This window comes from Trichomycterus rosablanca, chromosome 2 (assembly GCF_030014385.1).
Source record: "Trichomycterus rosablanca isolate fTriRos1 chromosome 2, fTriRos1.hap1, whole genome shotgun sequence".
Lineage (NCBI taxonomy): Eukaryota > Metazoa > Chordata > Actinopteri > Siluriformes > Trichomycteridae > Trichomycterus > Trichomycterus rosablanca.
The window spans coordinates 17,771,926-17,795,191 of record NC_085989.1 but is presented as its reverse complement, the minus strand read 5'-3'; the positions used below and the strand labels follow the sequence as shown (position 1 = coordinate 17,795,191).

General features: G+C 36.9%; 6 protein-coding genes across 6 annotated transcripts; 3 read left to right on the top strand and 3 right to left on the bottom strand.

Annotated features, from left to right (window-relative positions):
* Positions 1-224: 224 nt before the first annotated feature.
* Positions 225-1,086, bottom strand: LOC134306131 (hemoglobin embryonic subunit alpha-like). The gene is made up of 3 exons (XM_062990296.1): positions 992-1,086; positions 448-655; positions 225-353 (listed from the first exon to the last, which is right to left on the bottom strand). Exons 1-3 carry the CDS (start codon positions 1,084-1,086, stop codon positions 225-227), a joined length of 432 nt encoding a protein of 143 aa, XP_062846366.1.
* Positions 1,087-1,923: 837 nt separating this feature from the next.
* On the top strand, positions 1,924-3,400 carry LOC134301182 (hemoglobin subunit beta-like). Its single transcript, XM_062985782.1, has 3 exons — positions 1,924-2,027; positions 2,114-2,336; positions 3,272-3,400. The coding sequence occupies exons 1-3, from the start codon at positions 1,936-1,938 to the stop codon at positions 3,398-3,400; spliced, it is 444 nt and encodes a 147-aa protein (XP_062841852.1). The 5' UTR covers positions 1,924-1,935.
* A 7,846-nt stretch (positions 3,401-11,246) lies between these two features.
* LOC134306115 (hemoglobin subunit beta-like) lies at positions 11,247-12,382 on the top strand. Its single transcript, XM_062990295.1, has 3 exons — positions 11,247-11,347; positions 11,425-11,647; positions 12,254-12,382. The coding sequence occupies exons 1-3, from the start codon at positions 11,256-11,258 to the stop codon at positions 12,380-12,382; spliced, it is 444 nt and encodes a 147-aa protein (XP_062846365.1). The 5' UTR covers positions 11,247-11,255.
* Positions 12,383-14,921: 2,539 nt separating this feature from the next.
* On the bottom strand, positions 14,922-15,838 carry LOC134330919 (hemoglobin subunit alpha-2-like). Its single transcript, XM_063012197.1, has 3 exons — positions 15,741-15,838; positions 15,443-15,650; positions 14,922-15,050 (listed from the first exon to the last, which is right to left on the bottom strand). The coding sequence occupies exons 1-3, from the start codon at positions 15,833-15,835 to the stop codon at positions 14,922-14,924; spliced, it is 432 nt and encodes a 143-aa protein (XP_062868267.1). The 5' UTR covers positions 15,836-15,838.
* Positions 15,839-18,649: 2,811 nt separating this feature from the next.
* On the bottom strand, positions 18,650-20,054 carry LOC134330911 (hemoglobin subunit beta-like). Its single transcript, XM_063012186.1, has 3 exons — positions 19,951-20,054; positions 19,642-19,864; positions 18,650-18,858 (listed from the first exon to the last, which is right to left on the bottom strand). Exons 1-3 carry the CDS (start codon positions 20,040-20,042, stop codon positions 18,730-18,732), a joined length of 444 nt encoding a protein of 147 aa, XP_062868256.1. The 5' UTR covers positions 20,043-20,054; the 3' UTR covers positions 18,650-18,729.
* An 837-nt stretch (positions 20,055-20,891) lies between these two features.
* LOC134330900 (hemoglobin embryonic subunit alpha-like) lies at positions 20,892-21,753 on the top strand. The gene is made up of 3 exons (XM_063012175.1): positions 20,892-20,986; positions 21,323-21,530; positions 21,625-21,753. The coding sequence occupies exons 1-3, from the start codon at positions 20,892-20,894 to the stop codon at positions 21,751-21,753; spliced, it is 432 nt and encodes a 143-aa protein (XP_062868245.1).
* The last annotated feature ends 1,513 nt before the right edge of the window (positions 21,754-23,266 follow it).

The window sequence follows — 23,266 nt, the reverse complement described above, 5'->3', positions numbered from 1 at the left end:
ATCAATATACAAACAATTTGTTTTTAATATGTTTGCTTTTTCTGATCCACGACTTATGTTAAGATTTTGATGATTTACTTTCAGCCCTATTACAGACACCACAAAAGACACATGAATCACATTTCCCTTGATAATATTTTGGGTTTTATTTTGATCAAAACAATTCACTGGATTTCAGTAAGACATTGATTGTGTGTGTATTCGTTTGCTGACAGCTTAGCATCTCATCGGTACTTCTCGGCGAGAGCCAAAGATACGGCGGTAAGAAACTTGTCCATAGACACGTGTACCTCAGGAGTAAAGTCACTGGGAAACGTGATCGCTAGAACCACCAGCAAGTTGTGGGCCAGAATCTGCAAAAATAAACAAAAGAAAATACATTAATAAATAAATAAATGGCAAATCGACAAATCCTCGACAACTGTGACAAAAAATAGAGCAACTTGCCTTGAAGTTGGCAGGATCAATACGCAGCTGGAAAGCGTGCAGCTCGCTCAGGTTTAGCAGTCCACTTTTCAGGTCATCGATTTTGTTGACCGCTTCTTCCACGCCAGACATCACAACCTTTCCGTGCTTGTTTACAGGGGCAGAGCCAGGGCTCAAATCCTTCCAGTGAGAAAAGTAAGTCTTTGTCTGAGGATAGACAGTCAGCATCCTGCATGGACACGTCGCATTAAATTAAACTTGAGCACAGAATAAAGCAGAGCAGTTGGAAGGTTTTATCGTCATCATTTACTACATTACATTCACTTTTTCGGCATTTAGCAGTCTTAAAGAAACGCTTCCACAGTAAACATTTCCCTACTCTAGTTTACAACAGTCCAAATCTGCACACCCTGTTATACAAATCTGCTCACCCTGTTATAACACTTAAAAAATAGAATGGTAGAAGGGAAGTGCATGTTATTGCTCAGTCCAAGTTTGCTGTTGTTGTTGTTGTTGTTTGCTTTGGTAAGTAAACAAAGGAAAAAGGTAAATAAAAAGCACATACCTAGACAGTGCATCGCTACCGATGTCCCCAGCCTTTGGGGCGACTTTGGCCCAGAAAGCCTTGACGGTGGTCTTGTCCTTGGCAGAGAGACTCATGGTAACTGATCTTTTTGAAAATGCTTTCTGTAAACTGGCTGATAGAGAATTCACGCTTTTATACGACTACGAGCTGGCACACCCTAGGGTGCTCTCTAAAACGAGACAAGATGGATTTCTTACAAGATAAAACTGAGGATTGCTGCTTGTAAGAGATAAGTGTTAACCCCTATATGTAGTTAATTTTAAGTATGTCTGTTGGCGAACTATTTAAAATGAAAATCCGTAAACGATACATGAAATTGGTTAGAGTTATATTTACAATACTTTTCTGCAATAAAATATTCGACGTAAATGTTTGTTAAAAGCAGTTGATTATATTACAAAAATAATAATCATATTTAGATTGCTACTGCTGGAAATTTATGTTACTATAATACTATAACATTATATGTTTTGTTTTATCAGATGCAACCAAATATAATTTTGATTGACAATTTCGATTGCCAATTAAACTTACTCTAATACTGATGGCTATCCATTAACTTAAGAGTTTACTGACACCTGTTTAAATGCTTTGAAGCAGAACAATAAAAAGTGAGTAGAATGGAAGAGGTTTTTTTTTTTAGAAATGTTTGTAACAATTTATAACGTGGCAAAAATATTTTGTAAAACTGTACAGACAAAACAATTACTTAACCTGACAAAATAATTCATAAAAAAGTTGTAGGCTATTAATCATATGTTTCTGATAGACTTCAGATTGCGAAGTCTTAACCCTGCCCAACTGTTTTTTATCTAATCGCGAGGATTTGGGAGGGGCGGTCCAGTGCATATATAAGATTGCAAACAGAACTCTTACATTGTAGGGTTTTAAAGTCTATCCTCATTACCTCAGAAGTCAGCAACATGGTCCAGTGGACAGATTTCGAGCGTTCTGCCATTCAGGAGGTCTTCGCCAAGATCGATGCCGCTTCTGTTGGCCACCAGGCACTGACAAGGTATTTTTATACTAGAACCTTAACATATTTAGATACAGGGGTAATTCATCTGTAATACGTTTACACGTTTTCTAAATCATATCCAGGTGTCTTGTGGTGTACCCATGGACCCAGAGATACTTCGGTAACTTTGGAAACTTGTACAACGCCGCTGCTATTGTGGGAAACCCCAAAGTTGCTGCGCACGGCTTGACTGTAGTCCGTAGTCTGGAGAAAGCTGTGAAAAACTTGGACAACATCAAGGCCGAATACGCTGATCTGAGTGTGCTGCACTCCGAGAAACTGCACGTTGATCCCGAAAACTTTAGGGTGAGTAAAGTGTCATTTATTTATGTGTGAAACCCTTTCCACTATTTAAAGGTTTTGGGGTGCGTTTTCCGAAACGTTTTAACGCTAAATATTTTGTGGGCTCGTACTTAAGATTAACGAGCGTTTCCTGAAATCTCTTGTAACTAACGTAGTTCGTAAATTAAAAAGTATTCTGACCCATTTGTAACTTAGTAACTCGAGGTTTACGTACAGTTCTTCCTCAAAAACAATAGATGCAGCTAATTCATGAAAAATAATATTTAATAAAACGTAATTTCGTCGCGTACACTCCATCCAAAGACAAATTTACTAGCTCTAATTATGTAGGTAATATGTTTGGAAAAGGGTATTTTTTATTTCTTTTAGCATTTCTTCTAGAGTTCGTCTTGGGGAAAATTTCGTTAGAGCTGCCAGTGTTGATGCTTCTGGTCCGACGCATTAAAAGTCAATGGTGTGCCTATTATTATAGGCTTGATATAACGTTTTCACACCCGTTGTTTAAATACTTGTCAGTTTTTAGTTTGTACAATAATAATTTTCATAATTATACTTTTGTGGTATAATGAGAAAATGTATGTATATCAGTTTTTGACTTGCGGTGATTTTCCAGCGCAGACTCAAAGGCGGCGTCAACAAAGACCACAATGGAAATAAGTATAGGGACCACAATGGAAATAAGTCTATGGACTTTTTGTGTTATCCCTGACTGTTTCAGTTTTTTATAGGAGGTATTGTATCTATTTATAAAATATGAAATGGTTCAATAAAATCAAATCAAATCAAATCAAAGAGCTGCTTAAATCTCGTTCGTAATTTAGTCGTTCTTAAAGTTGTTCGTAAATCGCTAAGATCAACCCTTATCGGAAAACGGACGCCAGACCATTGTTAGTAATATAAGTTAAATTGCGTTATGTTTAATTCTCTTTGTTTTACAGCTCTTGGCTGACTGCATTACCATCGTCGTTGCCTCTGCCATGGGCGCTAGCTTCAAAGCTGAAGTACATGCAGTTTTGCACAAGTTCCTGGCTGTCGTAATCTCCGCTCTCGGAAGACAGTACCACTAGACGTTGAACTGCTGTGCCGGACCGAGAGAACCATCAGAATTTTTTTAAATCAAACTTGTAATTGTCAGTAAAAGCAAATAAATGCCCACACACTAATGCTGACCTGTGTTTTGTTTTACATTTTCTGTGACAGGTTCTGTAAACGCACCCACACCGTTTTGATAGCCTTATAAACGAAAGCACACACTACTAGGGATGTAACGATGCACCACAATGCAGTAAAAAATCGATGCATTTTTGCTACGATTTAAATCGGTAATTCAAGTAAAATAAATCGATATTCACTTTAAACAGCAAAGGGCACTTGCGCGAGCCACCCTGCATTGTTGCCAAATAGGGATCCATTCAAATTGGGTGAAAATACAAAGGTTGCGGAGGTGATTTCCGCGTGAGCTGGCAACCCTGACACAGTTTTAGAAATAATGGCGACGGAAGGTGAAGCTGTGGAACTTGAGGATGCTCCCTCCTCTTTCGAATCAGAAGTGTGGCAGCATTTTGGTTTCCTCAAGACCGAAAACGAAAAAGGTGAGAAGATAATAGACAAAACACTGTGCAAATATTGCAAGAGGATACTAAACTACACAAATAGCACAACGAACATGATGCAGCAATATACTCTGGATGACTTCCAGATTAGACCATCTGATAAGGTAAGAAGTCTTGGTGTTGTCCTGGATAACCAGCTGACCTTCTCTCCTTATATAGCCAACATGACGAGATCGTGCCGGTTCCTCCAGTACAACATCAGGAAGATTCGGCCATTTCTCTCCAGAGAAGCTACCCAGATTCTGGTGCAATCACTTGTAATCTCTCGGTTGGACTACTCCCTCCTGGCAGGAGCTCCCATGGCCACTATTAAACCCTTACAGCTCATTCAAAATGCAGCTGCCCGTCTGGTCTTTAACCAACCTAAACACTGCCACATCACCCCACTGCTGCGTTCTCTTCACTGGCTTCCTGTAGCTGCACGCATTCAGTTTAAAACACTGACGCTCGCCTACAAAGCCAAAAATGGACCAGCCCCAAGCTACCTTCGGGGTCTAATCAAACCCCGCTCTGTACCACGCAACCTCCGAGCCTCTAGTCTAGCTCGACTTGAGCCTCCATCCAGGACTAAAGGAAGACAAGCATCAAGGCTGTTCTCTGTTCTAGCGCCCAAATGGTGGAACGAACTTCCTCTGTCTGTCCGAACAGCTGAGTCTCTTGCTGTCTTTAAAAAACGATTAAAAAAACACACCTTTTCACTAAACACTTAGGCTGATTTGTACTTATTTACTAACACTTTATTCCAATCTTTTCCAAAAAAAGGCACTTTGGTTCTAACAGGTTTTAGCAAAGTTGTGTTCTTCGACTGTTGTCTATCTAAACTTAAGGAATGAAATGTTCACTATGGAAGCACTTCTGTAAGTCGCTCTGGATAAGAGCGTCTGCTAAATGCTGAAAATGTAAATGTAAATGTAATATAAATCGGCACCACAGTGAGAAGCTCCGGTCACCCCCGCCTAAGCGAAAAACATTAATAAAAGGGCAAACCACGCTAACAAGCGCGTTTACACAACCGCTCGCTCAAGCGAGTGCGAGAACAAAAGAGATTACGAGGTGGCATTTTCATGGCAAAAGATATGAGGCCATTTTCAGTTGAAAATGAGGGATTTCGATTGTTAGTTAACACACTGGAGCCTAAATACTGCATTCCATCGCGCCCGCACTTTAGCCATACTGTAATGCCAGCACTTTACAAAGAACCCTTAGAGAAGCAGATAGCATATCAATTACTACGGACAGCTGGACATCCAGGGCTACTCAGAGTTATCTCACTGTGACAGCCCATGTGATCTCCAGCGAGTGGGAGATGGTGAACTTCGTTCTTCAAACTCGCCCTCTTTTTGAAACACACACTGGTGTCAACATTGCTGAAGTTCTGAAATCTGCTGTGACGGAATGGGAGCTTGAAAAGGCTAACCACGGAATTGCTGTTGTTACGGACAATGCAAGAAATATGGATGTTGAGATCAGAGAGGCTGGGCTGGCACCACAAATCAAGTGTTTTGCCCATACGCTGAATTTGGCCAGCAAAGCGGGTTTGAGTGTACCCCGCGTCAGCCGTTTGTTAGGTAGAGTGAGGCGGGTGGCCGCCTTCTTAGTTTTATCATCTAAACAGAAACGGTTGGATCTTCCATCGCATAAGCTAATCATTGACGTTGTCACACGCTGGAACAGCAGATATGGTTGAACGCTATCTCGAGCAACAGGCAGCCGTGGCAGCAGCTCTCCTAAGCACAGATATCAGACGAAATGCCCGTGAAATAGATAGTCTGGATGGCTCAGATGTCAGTGATGCAGAGGACATTGTAAGACTGCTTAAACCTCTAAAAACTGCCACCACTGTGCTATGTGACGAAAAAAACCCAACTGCATCTCTCATTATGCCCTTAAAGCACATGGTCGAACAAAGCATGTTACCCAAGGAAGAAGACTCCCTCACTGTGAGCAACATGAAGGGGGCCATACTCAACAACCTTTCGGGCAGATACACTGAGGAACATAAATTCCTGCTGTAATGCACTGCATTAGACCCCAGATTCCAAGCTCTGCCTCATCTAGAGGAAGACCAGCGACAGGATGTGTTCCATAGACTGAAAGAGAAAGCTGAGCAGTTGCAGAAGGTATGTATTAAAAATTTTTAATATAAAAACAATATGTACTACATAATGTAAAATAATATTTTATTATTATAAGTAATAATGTTGCTTCTGTAAAAGTCATTAAGTACTTAGTCTTTTCTATTTTTGTTAATTCACTGTAAAGGATAAAGATGACCACATCCTTGCAGCAGAGCAACCTGTTGACCAGACAGACACACCAGGACCTGAACAGCCTCCTCCCAAGAAGACAGCATTGGAAGATCTTCTTGGAGGGACTTTTGCTGAACCAGAAGCAGCACAACCCATAAGTGGAATTGATGCAGAAATTGATAAGTACAGGACTGAAACACCCATTTCCCTTACAAACTGTCCACTCAAGTGGTGGAAAGAAAATGCTAAATTGTATCCACTGCTTTCACCTCTAGCAAAATCATACCTATACATACCAGAGGTGTCCCTAGTGAAAGGGTTTTTTCAATAGCAGGGGACATTGTTAATGCTCAGAGATCTCTGCTTCTGCCTGAAAATGTAGATATGCTAATATTCCTTAAAAAAAACATGTAAATTCCAAGCTTGGAAGGAGCACAGGCAAAGCCTTAGTTTATTTATTTGAGGTCACTTTCTTTATTTGTATTATTTATTTATTTATTTATATAATGTGGGATTTGTTTTTTACACAAAAAGGGAAGTGTGCAGCATTGTTTTGATTGTTTTTTATTTAGATAAGCACACATACAGTATTCTGTATTTTATTTTATTAAAGAGAAATGATAAAAGGAAACTTTGTCATAATTTGTCTTCAATTTCATTTTGTTTAAAAAAATCGTAAAAAAATCGTATCGTGAACTCAGTATCGTGAATCGTATCGCAGTGTATCGTTACATCCCTACTTGCTACTCAACCAAGCATAAAAATGGCTTTTAAGTGGACCCACTAATTTTACACGCACACACACACACACACACACACACACACACACACACGCACAATGTGGGAAGATTAAAAGAAGTCATCTCGGGGACATTATATGTTAAGCAGTTTAAAAAAGAAAAATTCGTTTGTTTGTAATGTGCATGTACTGTGTTTATATTACATAAACACACGTAAAACGATAGGCCTCTTTTACCGACATTTAACCAATATAATACAAAGGAGTCACGTGTTCACTCTACATTTTATTAATTAGACAATTTAAATGTAAGCTTTCTAAGTGTTCTAATCAGCGATCATTTCGTCAGATTAAGTAATACAGAAATTTAAGTAATTAACAACATAAAAAAAGATTATAAAAAGTATTTATAAAATTTGGATATGCTAAAATCTCCCACCCATCCCCCACGGTATGTCGATGTAAAAACTATAAGCATATTCCACTCACTAGCTTTGCCTAATTTTATAACCCGTCAGTGTTTCCATCAGTAGGGAAACTTATTAATGTAACATCATACCACTAGCATAGCTTTAACAAATCTGACTTGACAATAACGGCAATATTTTTGTGCTGAAACTGTAGTTGTGAAAATAAATAACATTTTTCTAAAAGATGTCAGCAACTGTTGAAACAAACATTTTTGGTGAAAACGGGCCAATTTGCGAGCGGTAAGAAACCAGCAATCTATAACGTTGGCTATTACAGCTATAAGTTACTAGTAAAATTAGCAAGCCACACTTTCACGCAGCGTCTTGCGTTACAGTCACTGGTTTATTCAACTTTCGTTACATCTTCAAGTTATATTTGTTAGAAAACCCACCCAAGTGTCAAACAATAGACGTGTAACGTATAGATAATCCCATTAAAGTGCATGTAGTTTTTTCACTACAGTCAGCTTTCATTCACATTCATTGACAGTCAGATCAGATATGATCAGTGATGGCATAGTTACCTTGAAAAAGTAATCTGATTACTGATTACTGATTACTTCTTTAAAAAGTAACTTAGTTACTTTATGGATTACTTGATTTTAAAAGTAACTAAGTTAGATTACAAGTTACTTTATTAGTTATATAATGCGGAATATTTCAAAGATATTCCTTTGCAATACTTTATCATTTGGCTACCAACTTGTGTGTACTGATGAGACTCAATTGAATCCCAGAACATGCTAGTGTGAATGCATGGAAAACAAATTTTAATTTTCTTTCAAGAATATGATACAGACTGACCAACACTATTACGCTAAATCAGCATTGAAAATTGACTTTACTTTTAATAGCCTTCTACAATGCTGGAGCTTCTTAAAACGGAAGATTTTCTTTTAAATAGAAGTGTTATTTACCTGCTATTAAATTGTTTTCCAACAAAATCCGCCCAATTTGGCGGATAATCGCCCAATCTGGCAACACTGGAATGCGCAGAGCCAGCTGGCGCTTTTACTCGTAGCGCGCCACGAATACTACTAAATAGTACTACTTCTGTAATTGTGTTGGTGGTTGACATTTATGTTGAGTGTATTACTGCACTGTTTTGGTGAAGAACTACTCATCTGAGGTGCGCTGCTCCTGCGTGCAGAAATGCTTCAGCAAAAAAATTGTGGTGGGGGGGGGCCAGGGAGGTGGCCGAAGATTACTTTATGGTGGCCATGGCAACCACTGGCCACCCCCTGGCTCCGCACCTGCCAAGAAGAAAGCAAAAATATCTTTTCACTAAGGAAAATGACAAAAATAGTAACGCACAGTAACTTGAATAAGTAACTTTAATCTGATTACTGGATTGGAAATAGTAACGCGTTAGATTACTCGTTACTGAAAAATGTGGTCAGATTAGAGTAACGCGTTACTAAGTAACGCGTTACAGACCATCAGTGGATATGATCAATACTCCATTCCTGAACATCATAAGAAAGAGTACAAGAGTACAAAGGAAGAGTACAAGTATGCTAAAAGGGCATAGTGAAAGCAGGTGACATGTAGGTGAGAGAGAAAATTAGCAAATATTAAGCAGTAGATTAGATTATAGGATTAGAAGAGAGAAGAAGAGGAGGCTGGAGAAATTAGATAGGTCAAGAGGAAACAGAACAGATCAGACATCCCCTCTGCCCATAAGGTATAATAAAAATAAATAAATAAAATGAATAAACAAAATAAATGACAAACAATTGTCTTAAACCTTGGTTACAGTCGCCACACTTGGCTTCATATAATATGCATAGATTGTATGAGTATAGTTGTACTTTATTAATCCATTATCTCTACCATTACATACATTATTAGCCATAATTGCAAAATGTAAATGTTAATTTCATGTGTTAGTAAATTTTCCAAAAACTAAAAACATTTTAAGCAAGTCAGACAAACATGATGCCTTAAGTCTCCTGATTTTTTTTTAATAAATCGTTCCATATGGTCTTACAGAAAGAAACAGCCATGCAGAAACACAAAACAATCGTTTTACTTTAGATGGATGTCTTGTTACATATACCAATCAAGACCAGAGCAAATTTAATGGTTGTGTAAATTATGGTAGGTTGCCCAGGCCCTGAATCAACAAAGCTGTTTTGGCAAATGTGGAATATTTCTTTATGTTCCTGTTGGTAAGCGTTCGGTTTTGCCTTGCAACTCCCATGCATGGTTGCCAATCAGTTTCTTTTTAAGGAAATCAGCCTCATCTATTGTGTTAGTGACGCCTGAAGTTTATTAGATGCTTGTCTGGATTTATTGTATAACTTGCTGGAATTGTTATTGATGTGCTTTTGAAAATGTTGGCAGGTAAGCAACTTCTGAGAAAATGTATCACTGGTAAATTTTTTCTCCTTTTAGAAATAATGGATCTCACTGCTGTCCCAGAGCTTTAAAATGGCTTGGTAACTCATACAGTTAGACATTAACATATTTTAACGTTTATTTTTATTGATTTTACAATGTGTTGCTTGTTGATACCTTTAATTCCACTATAAATTCCTAAAAGGGCCAGTAGTAATAAAGCATGTGGGTTTTTAGTTTAATAATATCAATAAACAATTAAATACGAGGCATTGGATAAATTGGTGACAAGTAAGGCAACGACTTTTTTGTTTACTTGGGTTGTCTAGTTGTTATTTACAATTTTGGTTAATTATCTAAAACAATTAGTTGTGACAAAATGCATATATTTAAAAAGAAAAAATAAAGTCATCATTAAAAGTGCAAAACCTAAAATTTATTTTCAATTTAGCAAAATATGTTGTTAATTACACCAGAGTGGGAGGTAACATAGCAATTCCAACTATAAATTTTATCCTATATATTTATTTGTTATTTATTTGTTGTTTCTATACTAGAATATATTATGTTAGATCTTAGTTACACTTATGTCCATATACTTATGTATGATTAGTATTTCTGCTTTTCTCACCACTTTTGAGCTGCGAATGCAGTTCTGAAAGTTGTTTTGGCTAAGATTTGCTCGTTGATCAAAACTAGCCTTCTGTCTAAAATGTTCTCATGTAGTTTAGCCTAAATACACACACTCACACTCTCTCTCACACTCTCTCTCTCACACACTCTCTCTCTCTTTCTCTCTCTCTCTCACACACACACACACTTTTCTGGTCTTTATAAAAACTCTGTTTTATTTTAATAATCTAAGGCATTCATACTTTGACTTGGTGTCTGGTCTGGGTGCTTTCCTCGTACGAGATTCGAATGATTCTTCTCCTGGTTAAGTTCAAGTCTAGTTTAAGGGACAGGACTTTGAGTGAATTTGAGAAACTACCTAACAAATGTTAATATCTAACAATGTTTAACAGAAATTCTATTCTAATCTAATATTTTTCACAATATGATTTTTCAGGCGTGTAGATACAACCAGTGAATAACTGAAATGAAAACGTTCTTACTCACTACAAAAATTTGGAAGACGGCCAATTAAATCTTGTTTGTGCATTTGATTGATTTTAATACGTTTTGTCTTTTGCATGCAATACATATATATCTCCCACTGCATGTATTTTTCAGTTCACTTGCAAATTTCTTATCTGGTACAAGCATGCGCGTTATCTTTATTGTCCACATTTGGGTGGCTTTTCGACGAGCCTACTATTTCCCCTGACAGTGATAATCGTTCATCCTGCTTTGTCATGTTGACACAATTATGATAAGGCAAGCTAGAAGTGAAATCTATCCAGCGAATTGCTTTCCAGTCGAAAAGGAGTGGTCAATGCATTTATAAGCTAGCGACCTCATATAAACTGCATGGGAGCCTTAATCGATAGGACCTTTCAAAAACTAACAACATGGTTCAGTGGACAGATTTTGAGCGCGCTACCATTCAGGACGTCTTCTCCAAGATCGATTACAGTTCTGTGGGGCATCAAGCACTGGCAAGGTACTTCTTTGCGAATGTATCATAAATTGATATTCAATATTTTTTCTGTAAATTGTAAAATATCTTCTGCTTCTCAGGTGTCTTGTGGTGTACCCATGGACTCAGAGGTACTTCGGTAACTTTGGAAACTTGTACAACGCCGCTGCAATCGTGGGAAACCCCAAGGTTGCTGCGCACGGTCTGACTGTACTTCGTGGTTTAGAGAAGGCTGTGAATAACATGGATAACATAAAGGCCACATACGCGGACTTAAGCGTGCTGCACTCTGAGAAACTCCATGTGGATCCTGACAACTTTAGAGTACGTTAAGATTTATTTGGTTATATTTTTTTGTTAAAAATAATATTTATTTTACAAAGCACTGGATAACCGTAAAAACTACATTTTATTTTTTTTGAGTTCCACTGTAAATGACTTGATTGTAAATCAGCAGTGAAACTTGGCTTTGACAACTTGTGTCTGTTTCAGATAATATTACAGAAGAATAAATTACAAAACTATTATTATACATGTATTATATTCGTTTTAGCATTAACTGGCAAGACTGATTTATTTAAAAACGAGTTAAAAAGAATTATTCGTGTATTAACCCAAATCATTTATGGAATACCTTTTTTAAGAAAACACATAATTGTATATAGGATTAATTATTGCACCTCTGTAATTAATTAAATCATGTCGTTTATTTAATGTCAGCTTTACAATAATGTTAACTAAATTATACCTGTAGCTTTACGAATAGCTTTACGAATTAATAGAAAATGCACAGGTAATTTTCTGTCAGGACATTATGCATTTTATTTATTTATTTATTTACAGTGTGTTTAAGTAATTACGAGATTAGCCATATGTATTGTACAGATTTAGCATTTACTTGTTGTTCATTTGTATTTCTTTGTTTTACAGCTCTTGGCTGACTGCATTACTATCGTCGTTGGCTCTACCATGGGCGCTAGCTTCACAGCTGAAGTACAGGCAGCTCTGCAGAAGTTCTTGGCTGTTGTAATCGCCGCTCTCGGAAAACAGTACCAGTAGAAGCCAAATGTGCTTTTGCAGACAAAGAGGGCATACATAGCTTTTAGACAATGTACGTGTGATTCAACGTAAATACATATATAAATAACCATCATATAAAGAAACACTCGTTTGTGTTGTGTCGCCTCTTTCGCTCTTTGTCTTGTGTCCGTGTGTGTGTCTGTGTGTAAAAAAAACAGCAAAAAGGGGAATTTAATCAAATGTAGGATAATTAGTGCATTTATAATCTTTAAATTCATGTGTTTTAGCCACAACTAAATTGCTAACAGGTGAACTAAATCAATTATATATAGGAACATATGTGCTTCTAACTTTGTTCAAGCATTACTGTGTCCCTGTACATAAACCAAGGTCTATGAACATAAAGAAAAGCTTGGTTTAAAGAAACTTTAGTGGCCTGCAAAGAGCCACAAATGCTTTCTGACTGAATTGGCACAAATTCATACTTTACAGTTTTGTAAGAAGCTTTCTCAGAACAGTGGCTATTGTTATAGCTGAAAAAATTACATTAATGTCACTCTATTTGAATACCATTTGTTTTTGATGTTCAACAAGCTGACAGTAATGTGCCCAATATTTCTGGACAAATATAGAGTATACTGTGTTGTTGTGTACTACTAGAGTAAAAAGTACATGTGGTCTTTCGTTTGTTAATTTACAACATTGAACATGATACTCTGACAGTATTAAGAGAAGGTTGACAATATCAAATAAATATAAATGTAGTCCCATCTGAATTTAATGTCTCACTTTTACATATCCCACATAGAATAAAATAAATTTTAATTTAATATCATGGTAAATTCTTTTTAACTTTGTTAATAAAATAACTCAATCCAAAAAAGAAAACATAACGTGGTGTCCCAAAATACAAACACTGTTTCCATAAAAAGAAGAATCTGTAAATTCTTCTGATTCATTATTTAACTGATAAAAGTTGAAGAATTTGATGCCTGCAACACACTCCAATCACCTTTCTAATTAATACGACTTTGTAATGGTTTGGAAACTGAGGACACTAAATGTTTAATATAAAATATGTATCCTATCCAAATTCCTTCTGGGTTATTGTAAGAGGTCAAGAGAAGTTCTTGGTCAAGAGTCACATGTGTCGTGGAGTCTGGCCATGAAGTTTTTGGTTGTTGATCTTATGGTTGTCACTGACACCTTTAGCGTCAGGTCATCCTGTAAGTCTTTCACAGTAGGAATGAGATTTTTCTTTCTTATTCTGATGAAAAAAACTTTGAGCAGGTTTGCAGTTGTGCCATAAGTAAAGTTACTCCAAACAGTGTCTCTTGGGATGTTCAGAAGCCTGTGAATCTTTTACCTTCTGGTGTAATAAAATTACATCCTCTCTTAACTTTTGTTCTTATCTGTCAAAGCCATGCACACATAGATTCCCCACCCTTGGTGGTCTTGTGATTAGCCTATGATTTGCTTTGTCATTTTTATTTTCTCATTCTGTCTTATTATTTGTGCGATTAGGCTATGAGATGAATTATTTTTCAATCACCATGGATTTATGCAAAAACTGAGTTTATTTAATGGAAAATTACAGTCAACAAACATTGAAATACTGAACCTACTATTTTTGTCATTTTTTAAATGCTCTATTAAACATCTATACTTTCTCTAATAAATATGTACCTGTAATATCTGTCATTGCTGCCTTGGTCATTTAACCTTATATACCCAATTACATAAAATGGGTTCAGAATAACAAAGCAAATAAAATAAGAATTTTAATGCTAAGCTATCATTTGTTGCCAATTTTTATAGACACACATACTGAAATTAGTAAACCTATAGGAGCCAAATTTAATGGTTTATGGTTAATTGCACTGTTAGACTTTTTGTTTATTGTTTTTTTTTTTTTACATTGATATTCCCAGCATTTAGCAGATGTTCTTATTCAAGAATCTTACAAAAATGCTATTTAATCTCTGAAGTGATTTTAATCTACTGAAAACCTGTTGAAAAAAATCTAGGTAGAAAATTTTTTTAAAACATAAGAATACATCAATGATGCAAGGTAAGTTGCTATTTAGAAACTCTATTTTTGCTTTTTACACTAAAATACTACCAATACTGTTGCTAGTTCATTAATGTAACAAATCAATAACAACAATCTTACTGTAATTCTTAGTTTATCACTGGTTCTTGTAATTTGGCCACCAGAACAACCATGTTTGACTGTTGGTATGATGTGTCTGTTGTAAATTACAGTACATGATGGGACTCATATCTTTCAAAAGGTTACACTTTTAACTTCAATTCCAGTATATCAAAAAGCAAATTTTAGAAAAACTAAGTTAAGCCTTGGTAATCTGGCTTTGCCTAGTCAAAACAAACCCAGTTACCAATACGAAATAAAATATCTGTAGCACATTGAAATTACGTTTAATTGCAAATCTGAAAATTCAAAATGCAAAGACAGAGGGAAACAAGTTTCATTTGGCTGATTTGTAATTTATTTGTATTACACATTTAAAATACACATTTTTGTATTACACATTTTTGTTTTAATGAAGGTTTGTCCTTAACGATATTTCTCAGAGAGAGCCAGGTTGACTTGTGCGAGGAACTTATCCACTGAAACGTGGACTTCAGGGGTAAAGTCATTTGGGAACAATAAGGCCAGCACCACAAGGATGTTGTGTGAAATTATCTGTAAAGAGAGAGAGAGAGAGAGAGAGAGAGAGAGAGAGAGAGAGAGAGAGAGAGAGAGAGAGAGAGAGAGAATACGGTTGATTAAAATACATTATAATATGCAATAAAACTAATTCTCTTGTACCTTCTTTAATTCACTTGTACATTCCTATTCGTTAACTGCCAATGAAAAACCTATATACAGTTTGCGACAGCCGACAAGGTAATTGCTATTGCTTTGTATTAATATATCTAGGTGAATTATGTATGCATGGCTATTAGTAAAAATGGAAGTCAAAATATTCCAAAAACGTGTTACTGAGCTCTCTTTCTCCTAAAACACATAAAAAAAACTATCACCATTTATTTAGACTTACGAAAAAAACATAAAAAAATGAAGATAAAAGCTACCTTAAAATTGGCTGGATCCACACGCAGCATGAAGGCGTGCAGCTCGCTAAGGTTAAGCAGACCAGTTTTAAGGTCATCTATCTGCTCGACGGCTGTGAGGACTCCCTGCATCACGGTCAGTCCGTGCTTCTTCACTTGAGCAGAACCTGGGCTCAGGTCTTTCCAGTGAGAGAAATAAGTCTTCGTCTGAGGGTAGACATTTAAAGTCCTAAAAGTAGTAGAATAAATAAGCACCATTCTCAAAAATGTATCAGGTATACATATCTCAAAACAGCTAAGACGCAAAATAATATATTACCTGGACAAGACCTCGTTACCAATGTCCTCAGCTCTGGAGCTCACTTTGCTGAAGAAAGCTTTCACTGTGGCTTTGTCCTTTTCGTTAAGACTCATTGTTGTAACTAGTTGGGAGCTCAAAGAAAAAACCCTGCACATTAACTGGTTCTCTGGTAGCTTTTATAGACCCTGTACTATTCGGAACACTGAATAAACGAGCGACCTGAACTCCTCCCCCAGCTTTATCATTCTGGTGACCACAATCAGGCATTTATTTCCAAACGCTACTGAACTCTGATCAGGAAAACTATTGATGCTGCCGACAGAAAAGGGCAGAAGTTATTTTTAAAGCATAACAATAAAGATGTTTTGGGAGTAGCAACCAATGTCAGTTAAACATTTATAACTATGTAGGGTACATTCAGCAAAAGTGGAATCGGTTTACTTAACTAATGTAATATTTAAAAATGTTTTATTAAGATGTGATACTCAACTCTGACGAAAATGTTGAAATATTGCTATCTTTTTTAAGTGACAGACCTTTAAAAGTGGTGATAACTTTTTTTATATGATTTTTTTTTGAAGTGATGCAAATTATAATTTTTTTTCTAGATATATCTTTTTTCTTTTTGTATTTATTTTAGCAGCTGTTGTGTTTATTATGTGTTATATATTTTATATTTTGTCAGGCCAAAAATAAGCATTTCTTAACCAGATTACATTTAAACAGAAAAAATGTTAATTCCAATACATTTTAGTTGCATTTCAAAATTTAGCCTACTCACTGTTTGCAGCAGGTTTAAAGTACTACGGCGTTACTAAACAGGTAAAATAACAACCGTTTCTGTTTAGATGATAAAACTAAGAAGGCGGCCACCCGCCTCACTCTACCTAACAAACGGCTGACGCGGGGTACACTCAAACCCGCTTTGCTGGCCAAATTCAGCGTATGGGCAAAACACTTGATTTGTGGTGCCAGCCCAGCCTCTCTGATCTCAACATCCATATTTCTTGCATTGTCCGTAACAACAGCAATTCCGTGGTTAGCCTTTTCAAGCTCCCATTCCGTCACAGCAGATTTCAGAACTTCAGCAATGTTGACACCAGTGTGTGTTTCAAAAAGAGGGCGAGTTTGAAGAACGAAGTTCACCATCTCCCACTCGCTGGAGATCACATGGGCTGTCACAGTGAGATAACTCTGAGTAGCCCTGGATGTCCAGCTGTCCGTAGTAATTGATATGCTATCTGCTTCTCTAAGGGTTCTTTGTAAAGTGCTGGCATTACAGTATGGCTAAAGTGCGGGCGCGATGGAATGCAGTATTTAGGCTCCAGTGTGTTAACTAACAATCGAAATCCCTCATTTTCAACTGAAAATGGCCTCATATCTTTTGCCATGAAAATGCCACCTCGTAATCTCTTTTGTTCTCGCACTCGCTTGAGCGAGCGGTTGTGTAAACGCGCTTGTTAGCGTGGTTTGCCCTTTTATTAATGTTTTTCGCTTAGGCGGGGGTGACCGGAGCTTCTCACTGTGGTGCCGATTTATATTACATTTACATTTACATTTTCAGCATTTAGCAGACGCTCTTATCCAGAGCGACTTACAGAAGTGCTTCCATAGTGAACATTTCATTCCTTAAGTTTAGATAGACAACAGTCGAAGAACACAACTTTGCTAAAACCTGTTAGAACCAAAGTGCCTTTTTTTGGAAAAGATTGGAATAAAGTGTTAGTAAATAAGTACAAATCAGCCTAAGTGTTTAGTGAAAAGGTGTGTTTTTTTAATCGTTTTTTAAAGACAGCAAGAGACTCAGCTGTTCGGACAGACAGAGGAAGTTCGTTCCACCATTTGGGCGCTAGAACAGAGAACAGCCTTGATGCTTGTCTTCCTTTAGTCCTGGATGGAGGCTCAAGTCGAGCTAGACTAGAGGCTCGGAGGTTGCGTGGTACAGAGCGGGGTTTGATTAGACCCCGAAGGTAGCTTGGGGCTGGTCCATTTTTGGCTTTGTAGGCGAGCGTCAGTGTTTTAAACTGAATGCGTGCAGCTACAGGAAGCCAGTGAAGAGAACGCAGCAGTGGGGTGATGTGGCAGTGTTTAGGTTGGTTAAAGACCAGACGGGCAGCTGCATTTTGAATGAGCTGTAAGGGTTTAATAGTGGCCATGGGAGCTCCTGCCAGGAGGGAGTTGCAGTAGTCCAACCGAGAGATTACAAGTGATTGCACCAGAATCTGGGTAGCTTCTCTGGAGAGAAATGGCCGAATCTTCCTGATGTTGTACTGGAGGAACCGGCACGATCTCGTCATGTTGGCTATATAAGGAGAGAAGGTCAGCTGGTTATCCAGGACAACACCAAGACTTCTTACCTTATCAGATGGTCTAATCTGGAAGTCATCCAGAGTATATTGCTGCATCATGTTCGTTGTGCTATTTGTGTAGTTTAGTATCCTCTTGCAATATTTGCACAGTGTTTTGTCTATTATCTTCTCACCTTTTTCGTTTTCGGTCTTGAGGAAACCAAAATGCTGCCACACTTCTGATTCGAAAGAGGAGGGAGCATCCTCAAGTTCCACAGCTTCACCTTCCGTCGCCATTATTTCTAAAACTGTGTCAGGGTTGCCAGCTCACGCGGAAATCACCTCCGCAACCTTTGTATTTTCACCCAATTTGAATGGATCCCTATTTGGCAACAATGCAGGGTGGCTCGCGCAAGTGCCCTTTGCTGTTTAAAGTGAATATCGATTTATTTTACTTGAATTACCGATTTAAATCGTAGCAAAAATGCATCGATTTTTTACTGCATTGTGGTGCATCGTTACATCCCTAGTAGTGTGTGCTTTCGTTTATAAGGCTATCAAAACGGTGTGGGTGCGTTTACAGAACCTGTCACAGAAAATGTAAAACAAAACACAGGTCAGCATTAGTGTGTGGGCATTTATTTGCTTTTACTGACAATTACAAGTTTGATTTAAAAAAATTCTGATGGTTCTCTCGGTCCGGCACAGCAGTTCAACGTCTAGTGGTACTGTCTTCCGAGAGCGGAGATTACGACAGCCAGGAACTTGTGCAAAACTGCATGTACTTCAGCTTTGAAGCTAGCGCCCATGGCAGAGGCAACGACGATGGTAATGCAGTCAGCCAAGAGCTGTAAAACAAAGAGAATTAAACATAACGCAATTTAACTTATATTACTAACAATGGTCTGGCGTCCGTTTTCCGATAAGGGTTGATCTTAGCGATTTACGAACAACTTTAAGAACGACTAAATTACGAACGAGATTTAAGCAGCTCTTTGTTGACGCCGCCTTTGAGTCTGCGCTGGAAAATCACCGCAAGTCAAAAACTGATATACATACATTTTCTCATTATACCACAAAAGTATAATTATGAAAATTATTATTGTACAAACTAAAAACTGACAAGTATTTAAACAACGGGTGTGAAAACGTTATATCAAGCCTATAATAATAGGCACACCATTGACTTTTAATGCGTCGGACCAGAAGCATCAACACTGGCAGCTCTAACGAAATTTTCCCCAAGACGAACTCTAGAAGAAATGCTAAAAGAAATAAAAAATACCCTTTTCCAAACATATTACCTACATAATTAGAGCTAGTAAATTTGTCTTTGGATGGAGTGTACGCGACGAAATTACGTTTTATTAAATATTATTTTTCATGAATTAGCTGCATCTATTGTTTTTGAGGAAGAACTGTACGTAAACCTCGAGTTACTAAGTTACAAATGGGTCAGAATACTTTTTAATTTACGAACTACGTTAGTTACAAGAGATTTCAGGAAACGCTCGTTAATCTTAAGTACGAGCCCACAAAATATTTAGCGTTAAAACGTTTCGGAAAACGCACCCCAAAACCTTTAAATAGTGGAAAGGGTTTCACACATAAATAAATGACACTTTACTCACCCTAAAGTTTTCGGGATCAACGTGCAGTTTCTCGGAGTGCAGCACACTCAGATCAGCGTATTCGGCCTTGATGTTGTCCAAGTTTTTCACAGCTTTCTCCAGACTACGGACTACAGTCAAGCCGTGCGCAGCAACTTTGGGGTTTCCCACAATAGCAGCGGCGTTGTACAAGTTTCCAAAGTTACCGAAGTATCTCTGGGTCCATGGGTACACCACAAGACACCTGGATATGATTTAGAAAACGTGTAAACGTATTACAGATGAATTACCCCTGTATCTAAATATGTTAAGGTTCTAGTATAAAAATACCTTGTCAGTGCCTGGTGGCCAACAGAAGCGGCATCGATCTTGGCGAAGACCTCCTGAATGGCAGAACGCTCGAAATCTGTCCACTGGACCATGTTGCTGACTTCTGAGGTAATGAGGATAGACTTTAAAACCCTACAATGTAAGAGTTCTGTTTGCAATCTTATATATGCACTGGACCGCCCCTCCCAAATCCTCGCGATTAGATAAAAAACAGTTGGGCAGGGTTAAGACTTCGCAATCTGAAGTCTATCAGAAACATATGATTAATAGCCTACAACTTTTTTATGAATTATTTTGTCAGGTTAAGTAATTGTTTTGTCTGTACAGTTTTACAAAATATTTTTGCCACGTTATAAATTGTTACAAACATTTCTAAAAAAAAAAACCTCTTCCATTCTACTCACTTTTTATTGTTCTGCTTCAAAGCATTTAAACAGGTGTCAGTAAACTCTTAAGTTAATGGATAGCCATCAGTATTAGAGTAAGTTTAATTGGCAATCGAAATTGTCAATCAAAATTATATTTGGTTGCATCTGATAAAACAAAACATATAATGTTATAGTATTATAGTAACATAAATTTCCAGCAGTAGCAATCTAAATATGATTATTATTTTTGTAATATAATCAACTGCTTTTAACAAACATTTACGTCGAATATTTTATTGCAGAAAAGTATTGTAAATATAACTCTAACCAATTTCATGTATCGTTTACGGATTTTCATTTTAAATAGTTCGCCAACAGACATACTTAAAATTAACTACATATAGGGGTTAACACTTATCTCTTACAAGCAGCAATCCTCAGTTTTATCTTGTAAGAAATCCATCTTGTCTCGTTTTAGAGAGCACCCTAGGGTGTGCCAGCTCGTAGTCGTATAAAAGCGTGAATTCTCTATCAGCCAGTTTACAGAAAGCATTTTCAAAAAGATCAGTTACCATGAGTCTCTCTGCCAAGGACAAGACCACCGTCAAGGCTTTCTGGGCCAAAGTCGCCCCAAAGGCTGGGGACATCGGTAGCGATGCACTGTCTAGGTATGTGCTTTTTATTTACCTTTTTCCTTTGTTTACTTACCAAAGCAAACAACAACAACAACAACAGCAAACTTGGACTGAGCAATAACATGCACTTCCCTTCTACCATTCTATTTTTTAAGTGTTATAACAGGGTGAGCAGATTTGTATAACAGGGTGTGCAGATTTGGACTGTTGTAAACTAGAGTAGGGAAATGTTTACTGTGGAAGCGTTTCTTTAAGACTGCTAAATGCCGAAAAAGTGAATGTAATGTAGTAAATGATGACGATAAAACCTTCCAACTGCTCTGCTTTATTCTGTGCTCAAGTTTAATTTAATGCGACGTGTCCATGCAGGATGCTGACTGTCTATCCTCAGACAAAGACTTACTTTTCTCACTGGAAGGATTTGAGCCCTGGCTCTGCCCCTGTAAACAAGCACGGAAAGGTTGTGATGTCTGGCGTGGAAGAAGCGGTCAACAAAATCGATGACCTGAAAAGTGGACTGCTAAACCTGAGCGAGCTGCACGCTTTCCAGCTGCGTATTGATCCTGCCAACTTCAAGGCAAGTTGCTCTATTTTTTGTCACAGTTGTCGAGGATTTGTCGATTTGCCATTTATTTATTTATTAATGTATTTTCTTTTGTTTATTTTTGCAGATTCTGGCCCACAACTTGCTGGTGGTTCTAGCGATCACGTTTCCCAGTGACTTTACTCCTGAGGTACACGTGTCTATGGACAAGTTTCTTACCGCCGTATCTTTGGCTCTCGCCGAGAAGTACCGATGAGATGCTAAGCTGTCAGCAAACGAATACACACACAATCAATGTCTTACTGAAATCCAGTGAATTGTTTTGATCAAAATAAAACCCAAAATATTATCAAGGGAAATGTGATTCATGTGTCTTTTGTGGTGTCTGTAATAGGGCTGAAAGTAAATCATCAAAATCTTAACATAAGTCGTGGATCAGAAAAAGCAAACATATTAAAAACAAATTGTTTGTATATTGATGGCAAACAGAAAGATGCTACAAATAAAACATGTATTTAACTCACGAGACATTTTAACCAAAGTACCTATTATCCATAAGTTCAGAGTGATGGCCTGTGATTTTTATTTCACAATTTCATAAAGTGTTAGGTATGCTTCGAGTTAAGTTTAGTACCTTCATGAGGGCATTATTATATCCTCTGCAGTGCCATGAAAAATTCAGTTTTAAATTTAAATTCAGTTTGAATATTTAAACAAAATTGTATACGACAAAGACAACGCATTTTAAAATAATAACTTAATTAATTCATGAAAAAAGCTATGCAACACAAATTCTGTAAAACGCTTGTCTGTTATTTGCATAATCAACCAATTTATCAAACTTAAAAGATTACAAGAATACCATAGGCCCATTTGAATATTAACTCAAACATTTTAACAATGTAAAGTAGGCTAAAAGTATCATCAATCAACTAGATAAAAAAAAAGAAGAAGAAAGATTTTGAAATATCCTTTACCAACAAGTATAAAGTTCATTTTAAGTAAACTTATCTATGCTAAACTATACTGGCCCATGCACTTTTTCTTTTTTTCTTTTTTTTTTATAAAAGTACACTTTTAACTAAGGTGTAAACTTTTCCAGTACACAATTAGTTAATATCTAAGTTGTATTTTGTACTGTTAATATAGTGTGAACTGTATAATATGTATGAATTAAGGTATTAGTTATTAATACATCTAGCCCATTTTTAGTTTATGAAAGTATACTTTGAAGTATACGCTGTAAAAATGTGTTGATTTAACTTGTGCAACATTCTTGCATGCTTATTTTTATGATATATGATTTTAGGTCATTTTACTAATATATTTAACGTGGTAGCACTAAATAAAATCTTATTTTCTCTTTATTGCCTTTACATAAATAAAGTTTCTCCAGTTAGAAAAATTAAGCTGCTTCTTTATGATGTTTTAAGGTGACAATGAGTAATAATTTCCCAGCTACTAACACCACTAATACTGATATTAATGCCACAGTCAAAAAATAAAGCAGGAAATGTTGGTTGCAGATGCATATCAAATAAATGAAATATCACTATACCAACAAGCCATTTAGTCAACTTTAAATAACATTTTATTTTTAGAAATGACATTCAAAAAACACCACAATACCTTTGTACATTATACTATTGAGGGTTGAGTTCACCATGAATGTCCTGAAATAAACACAAAGGACAAACTTATTATATGATATTGCCTGCAAACCTGTGTTCTTTCCCCCACTGGTCTTCTCGTTATATGCTAATGACTGC

Bases quoted from the DNA above. Each gene is read 5' to 3' on its own strand.
- LOC134306131 (XM_062990296.1), bottom strand. From the start codon at position 1,086: ATGAGTCTCTCTGCCAAGGACAAGACCACCGTCAAGGCTTTCTGGGCC. The intron at 656-991 runs GTATGTGCTTTT...GTGTCCATGCAG, and splicing joins GGTAGCGATGCACTGTCTAG to GATGCTGACTGTCTATCCTC. The intron at 354-447 runs GCAAGTTGCTCT...TTATTTTTGCAG, and splicing joins TTGATCCTGCCAACTTCAAG to ATTCTGGCCCACAACTTGCT.
- LOC134301182 (XM_062985782.1), top strand. From the start codon at position 1,936: ATGGTCCAGTGGACAGATTTCGAGCGTTCTGCCATTCAGGAGGTCTTC. The intron at 2,028-2,113 runs GTATTTTTATAC...AATCATATCCAG, and splicing joins GGCCACCAGGCACTGACAAG to GTGTCTTGTGGTGTACCCAT. The intron at 2,337-3,271 runs GTGAGTAAAGTG...TTTGTTTTACAG, and splicing joins TTGATCCCGAAAACTTTAGG to CTCTTGGCTGACTGCATTAC.
- LOC134306115 (XM_062990295.1), top strand. From the start codon at position 11,256: ATGGTTCAGTGGACAGATTTTGAGCGCGCTACCATTCAGGACGTCTTC. The intron at 11,348-11,424 runs GTACTTCTTTGC...TCTGCTTCTCAG, and splicing joins GGGCATCAAGCACTGGCAAG to GTGTCTTGTGGTGTACCCAT. The intron at 11,648-12,253 runs GTACGTTAAGAT...TTTGTTTTACAG, and splicing joins TGGATCCTGACAACTTTAGA to CTCTTGGCTGACTGCATTAC.
- LOC134330919 (XM_063012197.1), bottom strand. From the start codon at position 15,835: ATGAGTCTTAACGAAAAGGACAAAGCCACAGTGAAAGCTTTCTTCAGC. The intron at 15,651-15,740 runs GTAATATATTAT...TACTACTTTTAG, and splicing joins GGTAACGAGGTCTTGTCCAG to GACTTTAAATGTCTACCCTC. The intron at 15,051-15,442 runs GTAGCTTTTATC...CTCTCTTTACAG, and splicing joins TGGATCCAGCCAATTTTAAG to ATAATTTCACACAACATCCT.
- LOC134330911 (XM_063012186.1), bottom strand. From the start codon at position 20,042: ATGGTCCAGTGGACAGATTTCGAGCGTTCTGCCATTCAGGAGGTCTTC. The intron at 19,865-19,950 runs GTATTTTTATAC...AATCATATCCAG, and splicing joins GGCCACCAGGCACTGACAAG to GTGTCTTGTGGTGTACCCAT. The intron at 18,859-19,641 runs GTGAGTAAAGTG...TTTGTTTTACAG, and splicing joins TTGATCCCGAAAACTTTAGG to CTCTTGGCTGACTGCATTAC.
- LOC134330900 (XM_063012175.1), top strand. From the start codon at position 20,892: ATGAGTCTCTCTGCCAAGGACAAGACCACCGTCAAGGCTTTCTGGGCC. The intron at 20,987-21,322 runs GTATGTGCTTTT...GTGTCCATGCAG, and splicing joins GGTAGCGATGCACTGTCTAG to GATGCTGACTGTCTATCCTC. The intron at 21,531-21,624 runs GCAAGTTGCTCT...TTATTTTTGCAG, and splicing joins TTGATCCTGCCAACTTCAAG to ATTCTGGCCCACAACTTGCT.